Source organism: Falco peregrinus, chromosome 3 (genome assembly GCF_023634155.1).
Source record: "Falco peregrinus isolate bFalPer1 chromosome 3, bFalPer1.pri, whole genome shotgun sequence".
NCBI lineage: Eukaryota > Metazoa > Chordata > Aves > Falconiformes > Falconidae > Falco > Falco peregrinus.
Genome location: NC_073723.1, coordinates 13,786,011 through 13,812,743, shown reverse-complemented (window position 1 = coordinate 13,812,743; position 26,733 = coordinate 13,786,011). Strand labels below are relative to the sequence as shown.

At 54.5% G+C, this 26,733-nt stretch overlaps 1 protein-coding gene and 1 long non-coding RNA gene across 3 annotated transcripts; one reads left to right on the top strand and one right to left on the bottom strand.

The window, feature by feature from the left end:
- Nucleotides 1-172: 172 nt before the first annotated feature.
- On the bottom strand, nucleotides 173-19,503 carry LOC101918282 (1-phosphatidylinositol 4,5-bisphosphate phosphodiesterase gamma-1-like). Of its 2 annotated transcripts, none has more exons than XM_027784318.2 (32): nucleotides 18,428-19,503; nucleotides 12,697-12,846; nucleotides 12,494-12,587; nucleotides 12,336-12,383; nucleotides 11,621-11,705; nucleotides 11,408-11,488; nucleotides 11,281-11,315; nucleotides 10,360-10,432; nucleotides 10,124-10,225; nucleotides 9,924-10,018; nucleotides 9,740-9,825; nucleotides 9,424-9,544; nucleotides 9,156-9,324; nucleotides 8,732-8,851; nucleotides 8,412-8,519; nucleotides 8,127-8,314; nucleotides 7,722-7,922; nucleotides 7,463-7,582; nucleotides 6,945-7,128; nucleotides 6,559-6,636; nucleotides 5,509-5,612; nucleotides 5,192-5,288; nucleotides 4,581-4,647; nucleotides 3,970-4,133; nucleotides 3,764-3,860; nucleotides 3,402-3,626; nucleotides 2,945-3,093; nucleotides 2,285-2,399; nucleotides 1,885-2,046; nucleotides 1,572-1,660; nucleotides 1,266-1,450; nucleotides 173-1,182 (listed from the first exon to the last, which is right to left on the bottom strand). In XM_027784318.2, the coding sequence occupies exons 1-32, from the start codon at nucleotides 18,645-18,647 to the stop codon at nucleotides 1,131-1,133; spliced, it is 3,864 nt and encodes a 1,287-aa protein (XP_027640119.1). In that variant the 5' UTR covers nucleotides 18,648-19,503; the 3' UTR covers nucleotides 173-1,130. The 2 variants fall into 2 exon arrangements, with proteins under 2 accessions (XP_027640119.1, XP_027640118.1); XM_027784317.2 differs by having other exon boundaries at nucleotides 9,924-10,042; nucleotides 18,428-19,502.
- On the top strand, nucleotides 18,877-23,236 carry LOC114011688 (uncharacterized). The gene is made up of 2 exons (XR_003553730.2): nucleotides 18,877-18,969; nucleotides 20,719-23,236. It is a non-coding gene; the product is annotated as an uncharacterized LOC114011688 (long non-coding RNA).
- The last annotated feature ends 3,497 nt before the right edge of the window (nucleotides 23,237-26,733 follow it).

The window sequence follows — 26,733 nt, the reverse complement described above, 5'->3', positions numbered from 1 at the left end:
CATACTGATGCACTGCCTGGGTGTCCCCACCACTGCTGGGACATGTCACGGGGACAAGGGTGACACACAGGATCCATGATCATGGAGTCATCGCCCTGGGGACATCATCCACCCTGGGGACATTGGTGCTGTGGGCAGAGCTGAGGGGACACCAGACAACAGCAGCAGGATATAAATATTGGCTAAATAGATTTATTTTCATACAAAGAATACACATATCCCCCTGTTGGGACACCCCAACCCTGGGGGACACCCCGAGATGTCCCCAGCCACCCTGCTGGGTATCACCTCTATTGGCTTTACTGGCAGGATCTGTCCCCATTCCCAGAGTTTGGTGTCAATGCTGGAGTCACCTTGGGGACATCCCTGTCTCCTCTGGGGCCACCTCAGTGCCTGTGTCTGTGCAATGCTCACTCAAGGCACCCTGTCACTGGCCACCCTGCCCCACAAGGCACCCCCAGACCTGGTCCCCTGCTCCCTCATGCCCATGCTGGGGTCATCTCCAGACGTTTTAGGGTCCCCCCTGTGCCCTAATACTGAGGCTCGTACAGACCCCCCACCCTGCGCCATATGTACATGCTGGATAAAAGAAGAAAATACAGATATTTATAGGTGGGGGGGGGAAATGCCCCCTGCCCCCACGAAAGTGTCCCCTGTGTCCCCATCCTCATGCCTTGCTGCCAGCCAGTCCTGTCCCCTGTCCCCAGGATGGAGGTGGCCGGTCCTGCCCCATCCTTGGCTGGCTGGGCACCTGTGCCTCAGTTTCCCCATCAGTCACAGGACTCATCACCACCCCCTTGCAATGGGATGGTGGGACACAGAGGATGCAGGGTGAAGAGGAGCGGGGATGGCCAACCCGGGGGACACGGACATGGCCACAAGCCCCAAGGGACATGGGACGAAGCTGGAGGTGCCCAGGATTTATGCCAGAGCATCTTGCCTCCCACCTCGCCCCGACAGAGAAACATCACAGGCAGAGCTACCTGAAATCCCCTTTTGTCCCCAAATTTGTCACACTGCTGTCACCCAGCCCCAGGCGTGGGAAGGTCAAGATCCAGCCACCCCACCTCCCTCTGGAGCAGGAGAGGAGGTGGCAGGGGAGGTCCACAGCGGGCTTGTGTCCATCCAGCTCAGCTGCGTTTGGTGACCATCTGCCGGTCCCTCTTCTTTTTCTCCATCAACCTGGTGGGGAGCGGGAGCAGGGTGGTAGCCTTAGGGACCCTCTCAAGAGGGACCTCCTGAAGGCACAGGGAGAGGACACTCACTTGCGGTTGCGGACTTCTGTGAGCTCCATCAGCCGCTCCTGGGCTGCCCGTAGCTCATCAAGGCGCTGCTGGTAGCGGGAGTCACAGCCATTGGTGCGCTCATAGCTGGAGACTTGGCTGGAGAGCTCGCTGGCGCGGTCCCGTAGCTGCTGGATGGATGAGTAGAGGTTCTCCTCATCTTCCTCCTGCTCCAACACAAGGGTGTGAGGCTGGTGGCATGGACGGGACACCCCAGGGTGCTGTTCTCTCTTGCTCCAGCTGGGGAAACTGAGGCACAGGGTTCTCCAAGCCACCTGGGCCACCTGCCTTGGCATTGATGATCTCAATGTGGATGAGAAGGGCAGCGAGCTCCAGGTCTTCAGTGTAGCTGTTCTTCAATGGCACTGACCGGTAGCCTGGACACAACACCACAACACAAGCTTAGCCCTATGGTGGGGTCTGAACCCCTCGCCACGGCCAGATCCCCAAGGAGATGATGATGATGAGGAGGAGGAGGATTGCAGGGGGGTTGGACCAGATGACCTTTAAAGGTCCCTTCCAACCCAAACCATTCCACGATTCAGTGATGATGATGAAGATGATGATGATGATGGTGGTGGTGTGGATGGAAGAACCATACCTGTTTTGAGGCCCTTGACAGGGAAGGTGGCTTGTGCCAAGAAGTTGGGGTCACTGAACATGTCCTCCTCATACACCACAAAGCGGAGGAAGGCAAACTCAGGGTTGTTGATGTCAAAGACAAACTGCTTGAAGATCCAGACAGGGTTGAAGCCATTGTCGGCTGGGGCCCAAGGAGAGAGCAGGGAAGGTCAGAGCAGGGTTAGATCCACGGACACCACCAGCATAGCACCAGCATGTTAGTGGGACATGCCAGTCCTCTTCTTTCCTCCATGAAACCCAGCCCCATCACCCATATGTCCAAGAAGACCCCAAAGGGCACAGTTAGGGTTGTCCCGGTGTCCCTGCCTGTCCCCAGGGTGCAGGGGCTGGGTGGGAATGTCACCCATGTGGACCCTCACCTACGACATCTGTCTTGTTCTTGCTGTTGTCATACTCAGAGCCGCACACCTCCACCTCCACGAAGGGGCACACGATGCTCCTCCCATTCTTGGGCAGGTGCCGGGCACCGAGGATCTGTGGGAGGAAGAGGAAGAAGAGGAGGGTGAGCTCCAGACATGATGGGCAAGGAAGGACTCCTCGAGCCAATCCTGTGGCTCTGTTGGTTTGGGCTTGCCAGAAGCTTCATGGCCATAATTAGCCACACCACAAATTATTTATGATTTTGGACTGGTTTTAGCTTGATTTTAGCTGTATCCATGAAATTATTTTAACAATTTTTGCTGGATTCATGCTGTGCTCAAGAGTCAGGTGCCTACAAACCAACCCCTCCCAGCTGTAACTCTGAAATTATCCAAAGGTTGAGTAAGGTGCTTCTACTTTACCCTCCCCCTCACTCTCGCTCAGGTTAGGCTCAACTCTGTGCAATTATGAGGTTGTCCCGTGGGAAAAACGATGCTGCATGCAGAGAAAGACCAACAAACTCAAGAGAGTATGGGGTAATAAACTCCATGGAGCCAGTATGGGGCTGAAACATGTAAAAAGCACCCCCCGTTGACATAAAGACAGGGAAGAAGCAAGTCCCTGTCTTGATGGTGGACTTGTTGTCCTTGCCCACTTGCCTGCAGCTGGACTGTGATGGGTTCCACAATCTTCAGGCTGTTCTTGTCGAAGGGGTCAAAAGTCTCATCCCTCATGATGTCAGGCTGCAGAACGTAGCCACTGCGGCCACCGAGCATGAAGAGTGCCTGGTTCAGCTGCATCGGCTTGTCTATGGCCATGGGGACAGAGCAGCTCTGAGCCATGGGGCTCAGGGACCTCCGCAAGGTCCTTGGGCAGAAGGTCCTGCCCTGGCAAACCACTAAGAGCCCCAACCCTGGTTGGAAAAGGGACGCAGCTGGGTTTTGCATGAAGCACCCAGGAATGCATGGAGATGTCCCCATCAGGATGAGGAAAAAGGTTGGAGAGATCATTCAAACCACCTCCACCAACAGAACCCAGGGCAGAGCCACTGGGGATGGGGATTTTGGGGTGACCTCCAGGGATAAGCCCAGCAACCACCCCAGCAGCAGGATTTACCAGGCGTTTGGAAGTTGAGGGCCACAAGCTGGCTACCACAGATCCACATGGGCAATGGATCATAGTTGGAGGAGTCCAGGCGCTGCCCTTTGGGGTAGATGCGGCTGAGCTGGCGGCGGTTGTACTGCAGGAACTTCTTGCCCTTACTGCGGTTGGCGTACTTCTCTGCCTTGGTCTCCGGAAAGGAAGACATGTCCCGGTAGCATGCCTTGTCGGTGCCAATCTCTGAAAACACCAAGGTGGCCATTAGTGGAGGACACAGGGCTCTCTGGTGGCCTGGGGGTAGCCCACTACAACTGCTTGGTTTTCCCCACCCATCTCTTTCCATGCTCATCCCATCACACCCCTTCTCCAGCTCTTACTGTCCTCATCAAATGGCACCGGGCGGCAATAGACAACCAGCTCGGAGAGCTCCAGTGCAATCTTCTTCCTCCGCTCCATGATCTTCCCCTCTTGCATCTGCGCAAGGGAAAACAGGAGCTGAAAGTCTCCCCCCAGCCTCCTCCTTCAGAGATGCTGGGGGTCAGGACTGTCCATCCCCCATCCTCTGCACCCTGGTGCCCCTCACCCTGGCATCGGCGTTCTGTGTGGCCTCTCGGATCTTGGCCACCCACTCACTGAGTTCCTCCTGTGTGTCTGCGGCCACGTCCAGTGACTGGGCTGCGTGGGACATCTGCTGGGAATGGATGGTGAAGACAAATGGTTTGGAGCTCCTCCCGTCTTTGGAGATAACTATAAGGACATCAGAGGGGGGCTTTACTCGAAGACATTCCCAATGGATGGCTCTGTGGAGCAAACGAAACCTCAGCGGTCCCACTCCCGGGCCCCCACCAGCCCCTCCTGGAACCCCCCCCAGCCATCAGGGTCCTTCTCCTGATAGGATCCCATTTTTCTAATGTATGGTTTCAGCTTTCCATGCTGAAATGCATTGTCCTTTGAGCTGGGGGCAAATGTCCCCTGAATCATTTGGACCTCCAAATGCCCCCCCCCCCATCAGCCAAATCCCTCTGAACCCAGCCCCATGTTGCTCCCCACCACATTGTGCCAAGCATCAGCCTGGCTGGCAATTGTGTGATGAGTTTAGGGAGCCTCAGCTCACAGCACCGAGCTTCAGCACAGGGTGCGCACCATCCTGGTGGGCTCCCACAGCCACAGTGAGAACGTGGTGGGGACACTCACCAACGTGGCAGGATGGCACGTCAATGAAGCCTTTCAAGAAGTTCCCCAGGGGGCTGTTTTCTGATGACTGCAAGAAAGGAAGGAAGACGGGGTGGTGAGGGAGGCATGCAGGGCTGAGCCTGGTGCCCACCCTGTTTAGCAGCCTTCCTCCAGCCCTCCAAATCAGTCAAGCCTGAGCAAAAGCAGAGAAAAACCACCTTCTTGGTATGCTCTGCTCCTCAGTCAAGACTCCCCCAGCCTCCAGATAAGGGTCTGAGCTGGCATGAGGCTGGGAGCATCCTCCAGCTTCCAGAACAGGGTTAAAGCTGGAGTGGGGCCATAAGCACCCCCCAGCCTATGGATAAAGGTCTGAGCTGGCATGGGGCCAGGAGCATCCCTCAGCCTCTGGATAAGGGTCCGAGCTGGCAGAGGGCTGGGAGCATCCTGTGGCTTCCGGATAAGGGTCTGGGCTGGGCATGGGGCTGGGAGCATCCTCCAGCTTCCAGAAAAGGGTCCAAGCTGGAGTGGGGGTAGGAGCATTCCCCAGCCTACAGATAAGGGTCTGGGCTGGCACAAGGCCAGGAGCATTTCAGGTGGCCTCGGTCCCAGGTGTGTGGGGACATGGCACTCACAGCCTCATCCTGCTCCTGCGCTTGCGTGCTGACAATCTCCTCCACGTAGTTGGCCGGGAACCACAGTTGCTTCTTGCCCCCATAATCCCCCCGCCACCTGCAATGGGTCAGAGGATCAAGGCAAGTGGACCAATCTGGGGGGGGACAGGGATGCTCATGCTGCATGCAATGTCAGGGAGCAGTCGGAGAAGGGATAGGGGGACAGAAAAGGAGGCAGTTAAAACCCACTGCGGGACAACCCATGGGAAAACCCAGGGTGTCCCCTCCACCTTCCACCCACGGCCATGCCCACCCGGGGGCCACCCAACTGCCCTCACCAGCCGCCGTCCTGCTTGTCAACGTTGTGGATGATGGCCTGCTTGCAGAACGACAGCTCATCCTCCCGCTGTGCTTTGTAGTCGTAGAGAGCCTTCACTGTGCACTGGGCCACCGGGGAGAGTGACATATGTCACCATCCAGTGCCCACGGACACTGGCAGGCAGCATGCCCACTCAGACCAAATCTTCAAGCCCCCATGGTGAAGCATGGGGGCTCCTGAGGGTCCAGTACTCCAAATGATGCCCCCAAATTGCTCATGCCAGCAGTGAAACACGTTAGAGGGGACAAGGAGGGCTGGAGGCATCTGTGGTCCTGTAGGACCACCACATTCAGTGCAAAGCAGGTTCCTCTTCTTCCCCCAATGGTTCCTTCTGGTGTACTAAGGGGTTAATCCCCTGATATTACCACACTCCCTGAAAAAAACCCTTTGGGTTAAGCGTTCCAGTGTCTGGTCTTAGCCTGAAAGCTGCTCTGCTGCAAAGGGACCTTTAAGACACAGCAGTGCTGGACGATGTGGTTGTAGGATCACAGGGAAGGAATCCTGGAGCTCCAGTCAAGTCTCCTCCAAGGTCAGCTCCAAGACAGGCCCAGTCCAAAAACCTCCAAGGATGGAGACTGGGTCAGCTCTGAGACCAGTCAGTCCCAAAAACCTCTGAGGATGGAGACTGCATCACCTGAGAACTGACCCTAAACCTGCTCTTTTGGGGTTCCCCAGCGCACAAGGATCCGTGGGGATTTCATTGTTGTAGGGGCTAACTTGTGCCAGGTCCTTGGTCCAGCCTGGGCTCTCTCCAGACCTGCCCCTGCCACCACACTGTGACAGTGATGTTGGTGGAGTTCAGACTACTGTCCCCAGGCGATGCTGATGTGGGAACGGTCAAGTTCCAGCATTGCTTGAGGGTGAGAAAAATGCAGCAAAAAGTCATAACTTCTCAGGTCAGTGGTGGGAGATTTGGTGGGTCTAAGGATAACCACCCAGGAGCCCCAGCACTAGAATTGTCATGTCCCATCATCCTCCACCTCCCAGGGACACCAGCTTGGCCCCTTACCCTGGCCATTGGCATCTTGTTGGCCTCTACGTAGAAGTGGGGTGTCCGCACCTCATACAGTGCTCCATAGTCCAGCTCCTGCAAAGATAAATGCCTGAGTGGATCACCTGGATGCAGGCAGGGGCTACAAGGGGATGTGGTGGGGGCTGGGCTACTACATGTGATTGAAAGGAGGCTGAGAGGGACCTAATACCCCTTTGCAACTTCTTGGAAGGGAATTATGGTGGAGCTATAACTGTGGGCAATGGCTGCATAATGAGCTTGGACAGTTCTGTTTGGGCTTCAGCCGAGAGGCTGGAGGAGACCTTCCCACCATGGTGGAGCTGGGGACAGGGCTTGGTTACCCATGGTACAGAGCCACCATCACCACTGCTGGGAGCACTCACGGTGGTGCCCATCTTCTCCAGGGTCTCCTCGTTGATGGGGTAGCGCAGCTTCATCTTGCGGTAGAGTGGGTGCTTCTCATAGTAGCTGATGAGGTCCACAAGGCTCTCAAACTCAGCTGAGCTGCCTAGCATAAAGAGCCGACCCTCCTGCTGGATGCGGCAGTGCTTGATCTTCCCCTCCGCCCTGGGGCCAAGAGAGCCAAGGGAGGATATGTGAGGGGTAGCCGGACCCTTGTTCCATCATGGAGATGGGCAGGAGATGATGCCCTTCCCCCAGCAGGGATGCCACCAGGGTGACCGCCCTGAGGACATGGCCTTCCCATCACCACAGCTAGGTGGTCTCTGCTGTGACAGCACCAAGAGTCCCCTTGGTGTCACCTTGCTGACCCAGAGCAAGCACCTGCCACCCAGCATGGAGCCACAACAGACATGAGCCAGGCAGTTCTCAGCTTGGCCAGCAATGTGGGCATCGTGGCCAAGCCTGGCCAGCCTCAGCGTGCTGGGGTGACCACACTCACCGGAAGGAGATGGCATAGGAGTTGGGTTCACTGCGCTTGCGCACCAGGAAGGCTCCATCCCGTGGGACCCGCATCAGCATGTGCTCGGCCTGCAGGCGTGTCAGGCTGGCGTGGTACCACCTGGTTGGGCAGAGCATGGTGGTGGTGAGCTGGCATTGGCATTCCCACACCCCAGGGGGCACCCAAGACTTGACACCAGGGAAGGAGGAAGGTGGTGGACCCAAGGGACCGAGGGGATAGGGATGGGGACCATCCTCACTCTTTGCTTTCATGGGCATTGGGTTGGGGGACGGGGTCGGTGAGGCGCATCTCAAACTCGTTGCAGCGGAGTGGCACCTCGCGGTAGTGGCAGATGAGGCTGTAAAGGCTATCGAAGACCAGGTTGTCTGTCAAGTAGAACTTGGTGGCACCGGCCTCCTGGCGTGAGTGGATCCGGCAGTGCTGCACCCGGCTGGATCTCCTGCCACAGTGGTGAGGGAAAGGCAGGGGTGAGTCAATTCAGGTCCATGTCCCCACTGTTCCACGCTTGGGGGTCTGTATGCTTTCCCCCACAATAAGCTATTCCAGCCACCAACCCAGCCATTGGCTGGAGGGACAATCTCTGGTGGGATGACCAGACCAGCTCAGAGAGGGTGGGATCCTGCCTTCCCCCTGGAGCTCCTACCAGAAGGAGAGGGTGTAATCACCCACGAAGGTCTCGCTCTCGCGCACCAGGAAGGTGCCATCCTTGCCGCCTGTCTCAGTGCAGTACTCGTGCAGCAGCTTCTCAGCAATCTGTCGCCCGTCGCGGCCACCTCCCAGCTTCCCATGGAACCACTTTTCCGTGAAGTGCAGCTCATTGTTGTTGAACTCCTACAAATTCACCCCAAAATGGGTGTTGCCATCCACTTACCCTCACTACAGAGTCCTCCCTAAACTCCCCTACGGATGCATCTTGCCCCTCACACACCTCCTTTTGCTCCACCTCCTCTTCATCCTCATTGAACTGGTAGCGGGATGTCTCCTCTGAGTAGTAGATCTTGTTGCTTGTCAGGACAAAATAATGGGGGCTCCAGGTCTGGGAGGGAGGAAAAGCATCACCAGGGTGTGGAGGACGATGGCATGGATGGATGGGGCTTTGAGATGGCTGTTTCTGCCCTCTCCTGTCCCCCACAGCATTGCAATGGTCTAGGACAGCCCATGCCCCACGCCCAACCCAAACCCCAGTGCTCATCCCCATCTGACAGACCCCAATAGGCCCCTGGCTGCCATTGGCAGGGAGACCCTTACGTGGTCGATGGGGTCTTCAAGGTAGAGGATGCCATTCTTGATGGAGTTGCTGATGTCATTCTCTGAGTAACTGGCAGTGGAGACCTCCTCATACAGGTTCCCTTCAACCAGCTTCTTGTGCTGGGGACAGCCCAGGGAAGGGAGCTCAGCAGCGGGCACGGTGTCCCCGTTACACTGAGCTCCCAGCCCTCAGGCTATGCTTGGGTTCCTGCAGGTCCCTTTCCACCGCCCCCTGTTCCCCTGGACCAATCTTTTGCAGTAGAACATTGGAGAGATGTCCTACCTGTGCATAGAGGGATATCACTCTTGATTTCTAAGATTTGGGACTCCTTTGATTTAGAGAATCACCAGCCCTCCCAGCCCAACACAGTCCTTGTCTCTCCTGCAAAGAGGGGCTTTGGGGTGCTTTTTTCCAGCTCCGTACCTTGATTAGGATCTTCTTCTTGAGCTGGGTGGGTGAGGGCAACTCATCAGCATTGATGTCCACTGGCTTAGTGAGTAGCATGTCCCCGAAGACCTTCTTGAAGTGGGATGCCATGTTCCTCTGTTGGACAATGCTGCAGTGGTCTTCGATGGAGAGGATAATGGGGAACCTGGATGAAGCAGGTGGCAATGGTGGCCTTGGATTAAGGCAAAGGAGGGGTTGCCTGCCTGGCCCAGAACTGGGGTGTCATTGTGGGGCTAGGGCTTACTCAGAGGTGACAAACGCGTGCTCCTTGATGGTGTGCAGCACATCCAGGAACTTGATCTTGGAGGTGAGTGTGTGGCCATGGTAGATGATGGGGAGATCATCTGGACCATCCCAGCAGTCCACTGAGTAGGGAAACACCTTGGTTAACACATGCTGGGCACCAACTGTGCACGGGGGACCATATTTTTGAGCCCCCAAAGGACATGGAAGACTCCCCACCCCAGTGCTGTGGGATGGGTACAGGGGATGGTCTGTCTGATGCAACATGAGGTGCTGGGAGGAGCTCAGCATCTCTGCAAAGTGCTCTGGGGACTCACACTCAATGCAGCGGCAGCCCATGCGCAGGCAGCGGGCATACGCCTCCAGAGAGGATTCACTGGAGAACTGGTCCCCTGTCAGGTACCTGCAGAACAGAGAAGGACCATCAGCAGCCAGGGCTGCCCCAGCCTAGGTGATGGGATGCTCATGGAGGTCCCCAAGGAGAGCCCACCCTGTTCTTACGTGTTGTGGGAAGAAGAGATCCAGTACTGGGACAGGGGGTGGTTCATCTCCTCAGGCACCACACGCTCATACTTGGCGTCCATCACCATGTTCTCCTTGGAGAAGAGATACGTGAGGAACTAGGTGGGGGAAGCAGAGAGGTCAGAGCCTGATGGGACCAGGAAGACACCCCTGGGTGGGTACTGGGTGGGGCCACCCACCTCATCCAGCTGGAAGGAGGGGTCTGCTGCCTCACTGGAGCCCTCCTTGAGGTAGGTGCACATATAGTCCCGCACCATGCCCACGTCGCTGGCCCAGGGTTCCTGAAGTGCAAACGTGGCTGTCATTACATGGGGAACTGGGCTCGGGCATCCCATGGGGCAACCCTTGGGACCTATGGGGGTCCCCTAGGTTGGGGGGTGAGAGGGATGCTGCAGGGGTCTCTAAGAGAACCCACCTTCTGGTCATGTAGCAGGAACTTCTGGAAGTCATAGAGGGAGACTTGGCACAGCTCAGGGCGGTCCACATTCCTGGGACATGGAGTGGCCATCAGTGAGGACTGGGAGCAGGAATTGGGGTAGACCCCATGGGAGAGTCGAGGCTGCCAGTGTTCATCTGCCGCTCAGCCTCCCTATGCCCCCAACTCCTGCTCCACTCCTGCCAGCTGCGGCAGCCGGCAAGGGGCTTGGGGAAAGCACAGACCATAGGGGTGGTGGGGCGCAAGGGGAACCTTGAGCTGTTGGGTGCTGCTAGAGCAAACACTCCCACCATCACCCTGTGACCCGGGAGAGGTGGGCACACAGCCGGAGTGTGCTGCATTGCTTGAGGACATGGGGAGGAGGGAAGAGTAACATGTCCCTATATTCCCGGCACACATCCCCACTCCCATAACTTCTCATCCCTGCTCCCATTGCTGCTCCCTTCCTCTCTCCCATTCTGGTTTCATCCTTGCTCCCATTCCCACTCCCATCCCCACTCCCACCTCCACTCCCATCTCTGCTTACCTCTGTTTTCTGCTCCCATCCCTGCTCCCTTCCTGCTTTCAGCCCCTCTCCCATCCCTGTTCATCCCTGCTCCCATCCCTACTCCCACCTCCACTCCCATCTCTGCTCATCCTTGATTCCACCCCTGCTCCTGTCCCTGCTCTCAGCCCCTCTCCCATCCCTGCTCATCCCTGCTCCTGTCCCTGTTCCCATTCCCCCTCCCATCCCCATTCCCATCCCTGCTCATCTCTTCTCCCATTCCCGCTCTCATCTCCGCTCCCATCCCTGTTCCCATCCTCTGCTCTGCTCCTCAGTCTGGCTACATAGACCACCCGATGCAACCAGCCCTTGGAGGCTTGGCCGGGGTGGCACCTGTGGGACTGCAGGGTACTCACCGCAAGGGGAAGGAGAGCTCCAGCTGCTCGATGACCTGCAAGGCAAAGGACAGGATCAAGCTTAGCTGGTGGGGGATGCGCCACACTAGGAAGCGGCATGCTTGGGAAGACAAGCCATGGCTCTTACCGACTTCTGTGCATCAAACATCAGGTTTTTGTAGAACTGGATGAAATGGGAGAAAGTCATCTCATTCCTGGCTTCCACCTCCTGTGGGAGATGGTGCTGCATGAGAGTGGGGCCACCTGACTGGAGCCAGTGACGCTGGGGCTGGCTCCAGCCCGGCTGTGGGAGCTCAAAGACCATCCCTCTGCATGGCTGGGGTGCCCAGGGGGTCCTTACCATGAGCTTGTCCCTCAGGAACCTCATGTTGGGTACACGGTAGTTCACCTGGGGCAGCATGGCCTTCAGGTCCTTCACTGTGATGCTGCGGGAGGGTAAGCCAACATCAGTGCACTGGCCAGACCCAGGAAAGGATGGATAACTCCTAGATGGGTCTCAGCTCCTGACACCAAGGGACCCACCCCAAATACTGGTGCCGGCATGGGACTGCCACCCAACCAGACTGTGGACTCTTGCAGTGGCACAGGACCCCTAATTACATGGGGTCTGGCATGAGTGTGAGCAGAGGGTTAGGGAGAAGGAGCACATCCAAGAACCAATAGGGTGCTCTAAGCCATCATCCCAGCTAGAGATGACGCCCACCCTCATCATCATTTCAGTCCAAGTTCACTTGATTTGGGTTTTTTCCTGTCTTGGGGAGATGTTTATGGGCTGCATCAATGTCCCGGCCCCTCCTGGTGCTGATGGAAATGCAGCAGCAGGCATGGGGGCATCAGGGTCCCCATGGTCCTTACAGCAGTGAGGAGGGGATGTGCACTTGGGTCTCTGATTTTCAGTGGCTTTGAGCACCCCAGATAACCTGGTACTACATTGGCCCACAAACCTCACCCCCAGCCTGGCTGAGCCTTCAGATTTGAGGTGCAAGCGGGGGGATACGGCCCTGTCCAGCCAAACCCACCAGCCACTTCCTGGCACAGGGCTGTGCCATGCTCACCTGCCTTCCCGCGACCGGTCCATCCCATCAAACTGTTTGCGAAGCCACCTGGGAAGGAAGGGATGGATAGACAGTGCTCAGTCCCAGGGGGGACAAAAGCCCCCTGGGTTTGCCTCCAGAGGGGCACTGGGAAATGGGACCTAATGGTCCTTCCTCACCTCTCGATCTGTAGCGGGGTCTGGGCTTTCTGGGTGTCCACCACCAGCCAATTGAGGCCTGTTATCCACAGGTTGATGTCCTCCTCGCAGAAAGCTGGAAGAAGAAGAAAGAGGTGGTGAGGTTGGGATGCGGAAGATGGGATGATTGGTAGGGAGTGAGAGCCCAAGGGTGGCCAAGGGGAGTAGGAAGGGAAGCCACACACCAGCCACGCTGAGTGTCCGCAGTCTGAAGTCCATTCCATAAAGGATGATGAAGCACATGGTGAAGTCGAGCTTGCGAGCATCCTCGGGGTAGCGCTCGAAGTCCCGTGAGTTCTTCCCCAGGCGGATCTCCTTGATCTCCCGAATGTCGACTGCAGGGAGAGAGGAACATGGGAATGTCCCCTGACACCCTGCAACCACGGACCCATGTGCAGGGCTCGGGGAGGCTGCAGGAGGTGGGACTGTCAGGAGCCCATGTGTCCTCTGGGGAGCCTTGTCCCCAGGGTGGCGCATCCCCATGACACTGCTCACAGGTGTGTGATGGTATTGTGGGCGCAGTGCCCACGTGTCCTCCAGGGAGACAGGCCCCCACTGCCCTCCAGTGATGTCTCTGCTAGTGTCATGCTACCCATGGCTATTGCATGTCCATCAGGAAACTGTGTCCCCAGAATGGGGCATCCCCGTGGCACTGCCTGTTGGTGCATGCATGGCCATGTGACCTCCAGGAATCTGTGTACCCAGGACAGGGTGGCCCTGCAGCACTGCTGCACTTGTGTGACAGCACCATGGGTACGATGGCCACATGTTCTCCAGGGAACTGTGTCCCCAGCATTAAGTGTTCCTGCAGCACTGCTGCAGCTGCATGACGGCATCGTGGGTGCCATGGCCAAGTGTCCCCAAGAAGGGGTGTCCCTGCAGCACTGCTGCAGCTGTGAGACAACACCATGAGTGCCACAGCCACACAACCTCTAGGGAACCATGTCCCCAGGGCAGGGTGTCCCTGTAGCACTGTTGCAGCTATGTCACAAGAGCATGGGTGCCATGGCCATGTGTCCTCCAGGGAGCCATGTCTCTGGGGATGGGGTGTCCCTGCAGCACTGCCTCCGGGTGTGTGAAGGCACCACACTCCTGTTTGTCCTCCAGTGACTCGTGTCTCCAGGATGTGGAGTTCCAACAGTGCTGCCCACTGATTTCCTGGCTTTGTGGGTGCCACGTGTCCTCCAGGTTCAGCCTGCCCCATCCCAAACAGCGTGCCTCCAGCCACCTCTCCCCTGCCTCCTCCTCCCCAAGACAGAACCTGCTCGGGGTAGGCTGAGCTCATCTTTTAATTGAAGATGTCTGCCCAAAGGTGGCAATTTGAAGCCCTGGCAGCCCAGACCGCAGGGTGTTTCTTTCCTGCACTGCTCTCTCATTATCTTGCTATATAAAGCCCCACCAGCGGCAGGAGGGCTGGGTTTCCGGACCACAGTCTTCCTCACCACTACACTGCCAAAGGAGACTTCTGACTACTGGTTTTGCCAAGTGGACACATCCTACTGGGAGCAGAATAATAATATGTTGATGATATTAGTAATAATACCCAAAGTTGTTCTCAATACCATGAGCATCACCCCCCAGGCAGCTTTGCACTTGGGGGCTGAGCCACCGGCACCGGAAAGGTCATTGTATGGCTGAGGGCAACCGGACCACTGTGCCGGGGTATTGTCCTGCCAAGGAAATGGGTCATTTCCCGGAGAATTTCCAGCCAAGACGTGTTTAGGATGTGGCGGTGGGGAAGGGTGCAGGCGTGTCAGTGGCTTGATGGAAACCCTCAGCCTAATCCAAAGTGGGGAAAGAAAAGCTGAATGTGGGGAGGAATAAGGGATGAGGGAGAAATTGGCCTGATTAAGCAGGAAAAGAGGTGCAGAATAGTTTAACTTGGCAGAAAAAATCCATAAAGCACTGGAGGCTTTATCCAGCCTCCTCTTGCTGGATGACCACAAGCCAAATTTCACAGATTGGAGTGGGATTTTAACACAAGTGATACACAGGGGATCTGCACCCCTGCATGTGCTTTATTTTGGGAGTAGATCTCAAGAAATAAAACCCTGTTGCTGTCTCTGTGCAGCCCCCATGTCTTGGAGAAAACCCTCTTTGATGCAAACAGGCAGATATTTGGGAGTAAAAATGGGTTTATAGGTTGAAAACCAGCTGCTCATCCCCAAACCTGTCTTTCCTCACAGTACCAGAGAGAGATGAGAAGCCAGTGGCTATCAGGGCTCCACCAAAAAATTGCAATGTAGCCATCCCCCCCAGTTCAACACCAGGTCCCTGGTCCCTGCCTGGCTTGTGCTGGGGACCCCCGAGCTGGGCGCAGTGCTCCGGGGGGTCTCCCCAGAGCGGAGCAGAGGGGCAGAATCCCCTCCCTCGCCCTGCCGGCCACGCTGCTCGGGGTGCAGCCCAGGATAAGGTTAGCTTTCTGGGATGTAAAAGCATGTTGCAGCTCATGTCCAGTTTTTCATCCACCAGTACCCCCAAGTCCTTCTCCACAGGGCAAATCGCCTGGCCCCACAAAAAAGCCAGGGGAAGAGGGAGCGGCACGGGGCTGCACAATGCAACACGGCCGGCGGCTTCCTGGAAACCACATCTGCAGCGGATTTGCAGCAATCATGTCAGAAGTATGTCTCCAAACTCCTCCCTGCATTGTCTCAGGGGTCCCGGGTGATTAAAACACTCTGGAAGTCAGTTCCAGCTGTGAAAATCCCTTTTCTCTTCTAATGCAAAGCAAGCAGCATGGTGCAAAGAAGATTTTAAATGGTGGGAAGATGATGTAGGAGCAAGTTCTGCCCAGTGGCTTTTAGGGATGCTGAGAGCCTGGGAGTTTTCTTAATGCATTAGGAGAAAAGCAAAACAAAGCAGCTGGAGGGGATGGTTGTGCTGGGAAAACCCACTGACTTGGGCAGTGCTGTGGTGGTGGTGAGCCATGTGCCCTCGTGTTTGCCTTGGTCATGCCTTCTTGTAGGACACGTAGCAGCTCAGACCCTCCTGTACAGGTGTGATTGGATGACCCTATCCCCCAGAGATCCCCGTGGTGCTGTGAAGCTGACATAAAACCTGAAATAAAAAATTTCCTCCTGGTCCAGTGGTGTTAAACCCCATCTGGATTTTCACCTCCCCAAATGGTCCTGTTTGTAATTATTTGGCATTAGTGAGGCTGGAAGTGTGATCCCAAATAGCTGTCGTCATGGCAAACCACCCCTCCAAAATGCTGCTGGGTTTGCCAAGCTGCCTTTACCCCTATTTCTTTAAATTTCTTGTAAAGATCCCTTTTGGACGGTTTTCTGCTAGATTTCATCCTTGTGCTGGGGATCAGGGTCTGCTGAGGGTGATAAACTGGAAACCCTCCAGGATGAGGTTAATTTTGGAGGCGATGCTACAGGTTACCCCATGGCATGGACACTCATCCATTGGCTGCTTAATGAAGCGTGTAATTAGCCTACATGGCACAGGGCTTCTAAGGGAGAGCCAGGATCTATGTTCTGGTCTTGCCAGTCCATAACAGAGACATCAGCGCAGTTGGTTGTCCCTGCTAATCCCTCTGCAAGCGGGGTGCCTGGTTGAAGGGGTGATTTAAAAAGGCCCGGGAAGGAGTGAGGTCAGGCGCGGGGTGGGAGCAAGACCCCAGGGATGAATAGGAGATCCTGGTGCTTCCACAATATCACAGCAAGTGGGAGGATGTGTAAGCACAGAGCAGGGCTGGACCAGGGGGTGAAGATGCTCCAGCCCAGCATCAAGACAGGGATTGCTCCCACGCTGGCCTGGGGAAAGCAAGTGGTGGGACTGAATGGCAGAATTGTATCATTTCCAGAGGGATTTTCTTTTTTTCCCCCCCTTCTGCATGACCTTGGAGGATGTCCACTCATTCCCACAGAGGGTTTTGGGCCATTGCATAGGAGTAGCCATATCCCAAGGCACTGGTGGGGAAACTGAGGCAGGGCATTGGGCATTGGGCACTGGGAGCGACCCGAGACCCTGACCCAGTGGCATGCAGTGCTCCCAAAACAAAACAAGCAGCTGGAAATGTGTTATTGCCATGAGCAAAGAATGAGCTTTTACCCATGAAGACCAAAACCACCTCTCCAAAAATGGGTGCCTTTCCTTCCCTCGCCCATCCCTCCTCCACCTCTCACAAATCTACTCCCATGCCCAGCAGGTCCAGACAAGCACGGATCGTACTCGTGCTGATACTCATCTCTGGGTGCCACCTTCTTTCCCAGCTCAAAGCCTTGCCATGGCTGGCAGTCCAGTTCAGGGTCAGCCCCTCTGAGCAGGAACTGAACCCTCCTGGGGATTTTGCTCTGTCTTGCATAAAATTAGTGGTGGGTGGTGATTTTTGGGTGGGTGATCCGTGATTCCTAAAGACACCATCCACATTCCTCTGGGGAAAAGGCATCTGTCACTTCCCAAACCTCCAGGGTGGGCCTTGCCATCCTCCAGGTGAGATGATACCCCCAAACTGGGTTCCTCCCTGCATGTGGATGTGGGATGAGGCAATGGTATAGCTCCATTTCACCCCAACCCTGTGTTTTCATCCATTGACTCTTTTTAGCCCAATTTAAGAGGAGGTGCAAGCCTTGAGGTAACAAGCAACCAGGTAATGAACACCAAGGTGTGGAGCTCCACTGATGCCCAGCAGTGGGATGATGCCTCAACAGCCTACTAGCCACCAGTGAATCCACAGGTAACAGTGATTTTTATGGATGCTTCAGTGGGAGCATCTCCTATGCTGGACACCAGTGCTACCAGTCCAAACTCTGCATTGACATAATTAATGCATGTGGGGCAGAGCCCAGCTGGCCAGGTCCTTTCTGGGCTGCATGGGGCCACCAGCACGCTCTACCCCATGCTGCTGCCTGCCCCAGCAGTCAAAGCACCGTGAGCAGGCAAGGTGATGACCAGCTCCTTTACCTCCTTGCCAGGGAGGGTATAAAACCCTGGGGATGAAATGGCAGCAGCTTGATGCCTGTAGCAACTTATGGGCCATGTGAGATGGGATGGAGGAGGCAAGGGCTGCTGAGACCAGCAACTCCTGCATTTATATCTCTGGGCACGCCACGATGGCCAGGCACTCAATCATGGCCAGAGACCCCATCATGGTAGGGCATCCCATTGCAGCTGGGCACCCTACTATGTCCAGGCACCCCACCATATCTGGATATCCCATTGTATCTGGACATCCCACTGTGGCCAGGCATTCCCACTATGGCCAGACAATATGGGGTCACTGTAGTCAGATGCCCCACTGTAGCCAGGCACCCCACCATTTCCAGGCACCCCACCACAGCTGGACACCCTACCATGACCAGGCACTTCATCACACTGGGCATCCCACCGTGACCAGGCACCCCACTGTGACTAGGCACCCCACTGTGGCCAGACACCCCACTGTTCTTGGGCACCCCACTGCAGCTAGGCATCCCACCACAGCAGGACACAGTAGGGCATCCCATCATAGCCAAGCACCCCATTGCCAGGCACCCCACAGCCAGACGCTCCATCATGGTTGGACACCCTATGGCCAGGCACCCCACTGCATCTGGACATCCCACCATGGTAGGGCACCCCACCACAGCCGGGCACCCACCACAGCCAGGCACCCCACAGCCTGTGACCTCAGCATGGTAGGGCACTCCAACATATCCAGGCACCCTGCAGCCAGGCTCCCCCATGGTAGGACATCCCACCACAGCCATGTGCACCATAGTCAAGCACCCCACCACAGTAGGTCTCACCAGAGCCAGGCATCCCACAGCCAGGCACCTCACTGCAATGGGACATCCCACCATGACCAGACACACCACGGCCAGGCTCCCTGCCACGAGTGGGCATCCCACCATGGCTGAGCACCCCACAGCCAGGCACCCCACCACAAGCATGTCCCCAGCCCCCAGCACTACTGTCACTGATACTCACTGTCCCCCTCCACCTTCTCGGGTGTCCGGCTCCAGATGATCTGCCGGGTCTCCAGCTTCACCTGGAAGGTCCTTCGCTCTGGCCTCTGAGACTTTTTCTGATAGAATAAGGTGAGGACGGTGCCCATCTCCAGGCAGCGGAGGATCCTGCCCATGTCCCCTGCCTCCATCCTGCCGTCCTCCAGAAAGCCATTGACGCTGTTGAGCCTGGCCACAGACATCTTCACTGTGCGGCCATCGCCCAGCGGAGCCGCAGAACCAGGGTTGTCTCATGCAGAAGAGGACGAACGAAAGAGGCGAAACCTCCCCGGGGATTTTCTCAGCTTGCCCCAGGCGTGGGCTTCCTCTAAGGCCGACGACCCCTCCACCGCACCACGGCCAAGGCAGGGAGCCGGGCTTGGCGGCACTGGGGAGGGAAAGGGTGGACTGGAGATACCGTGACCTTCTCGCTGAGGCTGAATCTGGCCCCGGTGTTGGCATCCAGCGGCAGTGGGAGAAGATGGGCAGCGTCGGCGGTGATGGCCTTGTGGTTCCGAGCCAGGGGTGAGAAAAACCATCCGGCCACTGCAGGATGGCAGGGGGTCCTTTGCGGGTGAAGAGGGTGGTGTGGGGGGAAAACCCAGCCGAAAAAAAGCAAAGTCACCCAGAACTGATGGTGCCTGCGTTGAGGTGGCAGATCCCCACCCCCGGCCTCCGGGCCAAGCGGGGCCGGGGCTGGGAGCGGGGTGCAGTGAGGGAGTGCCGAGGGGTGCTCAGCCAGCCTGGGGAGAAGCGGGGTCCCAGCAGGGCGGGATGTGGGATGCAGGTTCGGGGTGGTGGTGGGGGGGGGGGGGTGTGCTCCCGCCAGCTGCCTGCCACCCCTCTCCTCTGCCTCTTAATTTCGGGCTGATGAAATGGACGCCCAGAGGAAACTGCAATCACACATGGCCGGAAAGAGATCAGAAAGGAATTTAAAAAAAAAAAAAAATGCAGGATCTTGGAGAAAGGAAAATCAGAGCAGAGGAAAAGACGGCTGAGGGTGACATCTAGAGGAACTCAAGATGGGGATCGGCTTTGCGGGGTGCCCCAGGCCTGCCACCGGCTCGGGGGCACGGTGGGGTGGGGATGGGTTTGCCTGGGTGGAAAATTGGTTGCTTGGCAAAAAAGGGTTAAAGATAAGGAAAACGGCTGCTGTGGCTTTAGTTCCTGGCTGTCCCCGCCTCCACACTGATCTCGGACTGAAGCCCATGAGTGACCCAGACCAGAGTCACTGCTGTTACGAGTTTTGTCCTTCCTCAAATATAAGGGAAGAAAGGGGCTGGGGACTGCAGTGAGGGGAAAGAAACGCAGCCAGAGAAAGGGGGGAAGGCAGTGGGGGACAGGGCTTGGTGTCCCAGCCCCTGGTTTGTCCCTTTAATGGGTGCTGGATGGGCAAAGACCTGCAGGTGCTACGGAGGCAGATGCTTTGTGCAGGGATTTGGGGGAAGCAGGAGTGTGAGGTGAAACCAGAGGTGTGGGGTGTGGGCAGGGGCTTGCTCCACAGCCTCACACTTTGGGGATTTGGACCAAGAGGGGATCTTGTGGTGCTGGGGCTCTGAGACTCCTGCAGCATATTGGGGTCCTGTTAATGGGGGCTCAGACACCTGGGGGTGCCAGTGATGCAGGCTCAGGCACCTGGGGATCCAAGTGATGAGGCTTAGGCATCCAGGGGTGCCAGTGCCAGAGGCTCAGGCACCTTGAGGATTAAGGTCATGGAGGCTCAGGTACCCTGGGGGTCCCTGTGATGACAGCTCAAGCATCTGGGGGTCCCGGTGATGGAGGCTTAGGAACCTGGAGGTCCTGGTGTTGGTTGTTCAGGCACCTGGGCATACCTGCAATGAAGGCTCAGGCATCCAGAGGTGGCAGTGACAGAGGCTCAGGCACTCGGGATTCCAGATGTTGGTGGTTCAGGCAGCTGGGATTCCTGGTGAGGGAGGCTCAGACACATGGAGTTCCAGGTGATGAATGCTCAGATACCTGGGGATCCTGGTGATGAAGGCTCAGGAACCCAGAGGTCCTGGTGTTGGTGATTCAGGCACCCAGGGGTGCCAGTGATGGAGGCTCAGGCACCTGGGGATCCTGGTGATGGAGGCTCTGCAGAACCAGGGCTTGCCAAAGGCGCTTGTGGGAGGGAGGACACAGGAGCTGCTGTGAACAGGAAGCTGTGCAGACCATTTCAGGCCTAAAATCCCTGAAAAACCATTTTACTCATTAAATAAGGGACATGTTAAGAGTTGGCCTGAGCCCTCTAAAATCCTTACTCTTTCCCCACAGGCTGCCAAGATCCTTCTGGTTTGCAGGTTTACTCCCTGCTTACGGGAGATGTTTTCTCTCCTCCACGAAGAAGAAGCCTTACCTTTCTTTTAATTCTCCTCTTGCTGGAAACACTGCCTTTCCTCTCCCTCTCCCCCAGCCATATCTGATCTTCTCATCTCAGAGGAACCCAGAGCCCTGCAGTGAAGCAGGAGCAGCACAGCATTGGCCACCAAGCAAGGGACCTGTCCCAGCTTTGGGGAGGATGTAGGGTCAGGAGAAATGTTTCTTCCACATGTGTGCCCATTCAAATTGCAGCAAGAGCTGAGGAGTGGCGATGGCCCCTATGGTGGTGGCATGTACGGATCCACTGGAAACCACTGGAGTCTCCACTGTCATGGCATGGGATGTGCCAACACATCCTGATGCTCACACGTACGAGGGGCTGCAAATTGTACCTTCATCCTTCCAAAAACAATGATGGAACTGGTACGTCAGAGCAAAGCACCATCTTGCTGGGTTTTGCCAATGCTATTTCCAATTGCCATTGCAGGGACAGGTATTCTGGCAGCCCTGGCAGGATTTGGCACGTGTGAACCTCATGAAGTTCAATGAGGTCAAGTGCAAGGTCCTGCGCCTGGGTTGGGTCAATCCCCAGTATCAGTACAGGCTGGGGGATGGAGGGATTGAGAGCAGCCCTGGGGAGAAAGACTCGAGGATACTGGTGGGTGAGAAATGGGACATGACCTGGCAATGTTTGCTCGCAGCCCTGAAAGCAACTGTCTCCTGGGCTAGATCCAAAGCAGCGTGGCCAGCAGGTTGAGGGAGGGGATTCTGCTCCTCTACTCTGCTATGGTGAAAACACCCCCTGGAGCACTGCATCCAGCTCTGGGGTCTTCAGCACAAGACAGACATGGACCTGTTGGAACAGGTCCGGAAGAGGGACGCAGAAATGGTCCGAGGGCTGGAATCCCTCTGCTGTGGAGAAAGGCTGAGAGAGCTGGGGTAGTTCAGCCTGAAGAAGAGAAGGCTCTGGGGAGACCTCATAGTGGATTTTCAATATATAAAGGGGGTTCATAAGAGAGATGAAGAGAGACTTTTAACCATGGCCTGAAGATTTAAGACAAGGGGCAATCATTTTAAATGAGAGAGGGTAGTTTAAATAAGACATAAGGAAGAAATTATTTATGATGAGGGTGGTAAAACACCAGACCAGGATGCCCAGAGAAGTTGTGGATGCTCCATCACAGGAAGAGTTCAGTATCAGGCTAGATGGCACTTTAAGCAACCTGATCCATTGGGAGATGTCCCTGTTCAGGGCAAGAGGGTTGGACTAGATGACCTTCAAAGCTACCTCCCAACAAAAAACATTTCATGATTCTGTGATTCTGTTACCTCATTGGGGCTGGATGCCCAGGGAGCAGCTTTGCACCACCTGGTAGTGACTCAGGACTGGGGTATTTAGGCTTTTACCCCCATGAGGGCTAGTCCCACACTAAGGGCCTTGGCTGATTGGAGAGCGGGGAGAGATCTCCATCTTTGCTCTGGCTGAGTGCAAAACTTCCCTTTCCCAAAGAATTAGGGGACAATATGGGGTGAAAGAGATCCTGAAGATTTGGGTTTTTTTCTTTCTTTATCCATGAATTAACTTATTTTTTCCCCCTTCTCTGGAGCAGAATAAACTTTTGTTTAAGGCAATAAGCTGCAGAGATACTGGCTTCTTGTGTTTATGTTTTTCATTTCTAGGCAAATCCCATTTTGGAGCCCCCTGAACGCAAGTCTGGGAACTGAACATCCTGACCGCAGCGAGCCGTGGTGGATTGAGGATCAGAATAGAATATTGTTTTTACACAGGGGATTTAACAGCCTGGGTTTGGCTTCTGATGTCCATCCAAAGCACGCGGGCGGAGAAGGAATGCTCTGTTTTCAGTCTGCAATGGAGTCACTGTTTTAATTTTAGCTTCTCTGGAGCAAAGCTGTAAGCCAGCCGTTACCAAAGCAAAGCACCCTATGGAGGCTGGAAGGGGTAGAGGAACAGGAGGCATCAAGCAAGCTTAATTGCCTCTGTGGCTTTCCATGGTTGACAGTTACTGCTGGATGTCAGCATTAGCCTCTGCTTTGCTCACAGCTCACCAATGTCCCGGTGACTTGGTGCTGTCTGCAGAGCTCCCAAGCCCCCAGTGGGAGAGCAGTCAGGTCAAAACAAACCCAGAAAGGTCTCAGAATTTCACCACCTTCTTCCTGAGCATCCTTTAGTCTCTGCCAGGGTTTGCAAAGTAATAGCCAATGCCACTTTTCCTTCAATAGCTGCTGTGAGATCCAGCAAATGCCACTGCTCAGTCACTAACTCACAACTCGGTATTTGTTGAGAACAGTTTGCTTCCCCCTTCTTTGGTGGTATTGTGAAATTCCTGAAACCTCGTTGTGCCAAGAGGATGTGCAAATGTTTTTAGCAATGAACCCCTGAGTGGCAGGTCGTGCAACATGGGAATGTCGCAATGGCAGCTAGTGTTGTAACCGCACTAGACCAGGATAAGCACAGATCCCTGGCTGAGCATGCTCTCCAGCAGAGCTCCGCCAAGCAATGCTGGTCAGCAGTGCAAGCTGAATGGGCAAAGTGTATTTCTAATGCAAATATTTATAATTGTCAGTGTATGGACTTTCTTAACTTTTCCAAACAGGGAAAAGTCCAATGCCCAAAGCACCTGGGAAGCAAAGTCCTCCCTCCTTCACAACTGAAGCTGGACCAATAATTTTTTTTTTCATGTGAACAAATAGTTATGAAGATGCTGCCATGGTCTCATGCCGGGTTGGTAGCACCATCATACCCTTTGGAAATGACGCATTCACTGCAATGGAAACAGCCATGTTTCCATTTCCAGGAGCCGGTGGGTTCCTGTGAGTCACTGTGGTCACAGACACCTCCTCACTCAGTAAAGGAAAATGCATTTTGCTGTGGGGTGTCATTTAGCCCACTGGATCCCCGGCCCCACAGAGCAGAGGACTTGGGATGTTGTCAGATTAATTGAGGTGTAAATGCTTTTGCTGCTTAGTAAGGTTTATGGTTTGTCGTTGGTCCTTGCTACCTCCATGCGAGCTCAAACCATCCTGAGTTCTGCAGGTGAGCACAGTGGGGAAAAAAGAGGCTTTGCTCTCTGTCCCTACTCCACATATCTCAGAAAATAATTGCCCTGGCTGGGAATGATAGTGATGTGGAAGTAGACAGATCATTGTTCTGATTTCTCCCTTTCCTCAAATACATGTATTTAGGTCTGCGTGCAGCTCATCCACCAGCAGCGAAACCACAGGCAAGAAAGAGGGCCAAAAAATAGACATCACAGCAGAAAACTAGTGCCCACTTGATAAATGACAGTGGCTTTGCCTTTAGGATTGTGCAGCAGTTTCTTTTCCTGTTACTGACATTTTCGTCTCTGTTTTCCATCTAACCCAAGAGACATCTCCTTCCCTTGAGCCCACACTCCTGAGTCTTGCTTTTATCAGCAAAAAAGCAATTCTAGAGTTTGTTTGCCCTTGGGAAGCAGTTTTTTCCCCTCAGGTTAAAATAGCAAAAACTTTTTTGGAGAACAAGTAACTTTTTTCAGCGGTAAATAGCTGCTGAGCTTCTCTTGCAGCTGGAGGCTGAGTATGTCCGTGGGTTGCTGTATGAGTTGTGCTCCAAATTACAGCAGCACACAGAGCCTAAGACAATGTCAGGAAGGGCTGCGACTGATGAACTGGTGCTTCAAACAGGTTAAAAGCAGAATTGGGACAGAAAAAGACAAAACTTAAGCTCCTGGACGGTAAGCCTGGGAGGAATTACTGCTCTCAACTTCTTGACCACAGACAAGGGGGTTTGTTTGCATTCATTTGCATCTGTGGCAGGTCTCCACTGCATGGCAGGGTTACAGGGCTGCAGGACACAGGGTGCAATCTCCTTGGAGCCTGAGTTCAGCCCTCTGCTCACTTCTTCCATATAAGCCCACTTGTTTTGGGCTCTGGTTCTTAGGATGATTAGAGGTGTCTTTAGTTTCAAGGCTAAACGTAATAATGCAATACTGCCTTTTGTACTGCAGAGTCCTTTTAAACTGAAAGACAGTAGATTTAGATTGGAGATAAGGAAGAAATTATTTGTGATAGGGGTGGTGAAACACTGGAGGAGGTTGTCCAGAGCAGCTGTGGATGCTTCATCCCTGGAAGTGTTCAAGGCCAGCTTGGACGGGACTTTAGAGCAATCTGATCTAGTGGAAGGTATCCCTGCCCATGGCAGGGGATTTGGACCAAATGATCTTTGAAGGTCCCTTGCAACCCAAACCACTCTATGATTCATTGATTTGTGCTTGAATAGGTCTTCCTTTTCCTGCAATATTCCTTCCTTCCTCTGACACGTTTGCAGAGAGTAGCTGTATCATATCTTGGTGTGGAAGGCTAAGAAAAGTCAGCTGTTTCAGGCACCTCTAGTGAGAGGCTCTCCATTCTCCAGAGTATCTCAGAAACCATTCCCTAATCTGAATTTATCTCACACATCATGCACACCATTGCACATTAGTTTTCACCACTGTCTTGTACAATGGTGTTAATTGTTCCTCGTCTCTAATGAAAACCTGTCCTGCAATCCTTTCTGTGGTCAATTTTCTTCCTTTCTGTTGTTTTTGGGGTAGTTTGTTTTGGTTTTGTGTTTTGTTGTTGTTTTTTTTTAATCTTTGTATTGCTTCAGTCTAGCCAGCAAGCTGCTGCTGCTAAAATTATCTCCTCTGCCTGCTGCTTGGCCTGTGTCACGCCTCCTCCTGAAGCTTTACATTGGCTCCTGGCATCCTTCCACAGCAAATTCAGATACCCCATCTTCCTCCTAAGTGCCTGCACAGGTCCCACCAGCTTCCCTGTCTGGGTGAGCCCCTACCACCTGAGCAATGCATTTCCCAGAAACAGTTATCTGGTCAGCCATGAGACGGGTCAAAATGGGAGGTAGAGTTTCTCAGCAGCTGCAGCTCAGATTTGGGTTTTCTTTCTAAATCAGTGGCTTTCATCTTGTGATCAGCTGGACTCACAGCCACAGGTGTTCTGAAACAGTGTGGGTTTGTGCTTAGGTTAGAGAAATACAGATCCAAGCTACTGCCTAGAAAGTGCTCCCTGCACTGCTCTTATCCCATGAACTTCTGTCCCATCACTTACACTCCTGAGATTGCATGGTGAACCTTATTAGCGACCAGGTAAAGCTGAAAACTAAACCAGAAGGAGAAGGAGGAGGAGGAGGAGGAGGATAAGGATAAATTGCTCTGCAGCCAGATCACATCCCGTGAGTCCATGCCATAGCCGTACAAGTGCAGGTGCTGGCACAGGAGGGAACTGGTCAGTCAGCTCCGGACTCTTTTTTTTCATGATGCTTCAACAAAAGGATGCAGGGGACAGCCACTGATGTTGGGACTACACATGCAAGGCACCATGGAGCTGACAGGACTGTAGGAAGAGAGGCTGAAAACAAGCTGAGGAGGACACCTGACTCAGAGCCCACAGCAGTGTTCAGAACGTCTCGACCATCCCAACGCACTTGCATCAAAGCTTCCCATATTCACCAGGTAACCTCTTCTTTGGATAGTTGGAAAAAATTTCCTGAGCTGTACCTTGAATGTCCTTTGTTGCAATGTCAAGCACACTTAATTAGATATCTGTTTCTAGTATTATTTCCTTTCTTTGTTTTTTGGTTTTTTGGGGTTTTTTGTTTGTTTTTTAAATCAAAACCTGAAAATCTTTTAGCTTTTCTTTATGGGTGATGTTTGTTAAACCTTAACTCTTTAGATTTTTTGCTTCCATCAGGATTCTTACCTTTTTTCTAATGTGTCTCCCCAAAAGCTTGATGTAATGCTCCAGCTGAGGCTCACAGGTGCCCCCAGAGAGAATAATTCTCTGCTATCCTATACATGATGCTCCTGCAAATGGATCCCAGACAGTGCTGGGTATTTTAGGCAATGCTGGAGGATCCAGGGATCCCAGAAGACCCCTGTGCCCTCATAAACGTGCTCGGGTGAGCAGGCAGCAGAA

What these genes read in the sequence shown, in the direction of transcription:
- LOC101918282 (XM_027784317.2), bottom strand. Translation starts at nt 18,647, where the DNA reads ATGTCTGTGGCCAGGCTCAACAGCGTCAATGGCTTTCTGGAGGACGGC. An exon ending in TGTTTGATGCACAGAAGTCG is followed by an intron (nt 11,316 to 11,407) that starts GTAAGAGCCATG and finishes TTTGCCTTGCAG; the next exon opens with GTCATCGAGCAGCTGGAGCT. An exon ending in TTGAAGACCCCATCGACCAC is followed by an intron (nt 8,520 to 8,731) that starts GTAAGGGTCTCC and finishes CCTCCCTCCCAG; the next exon opens with ACCTGGAGCCCCCATTATTT.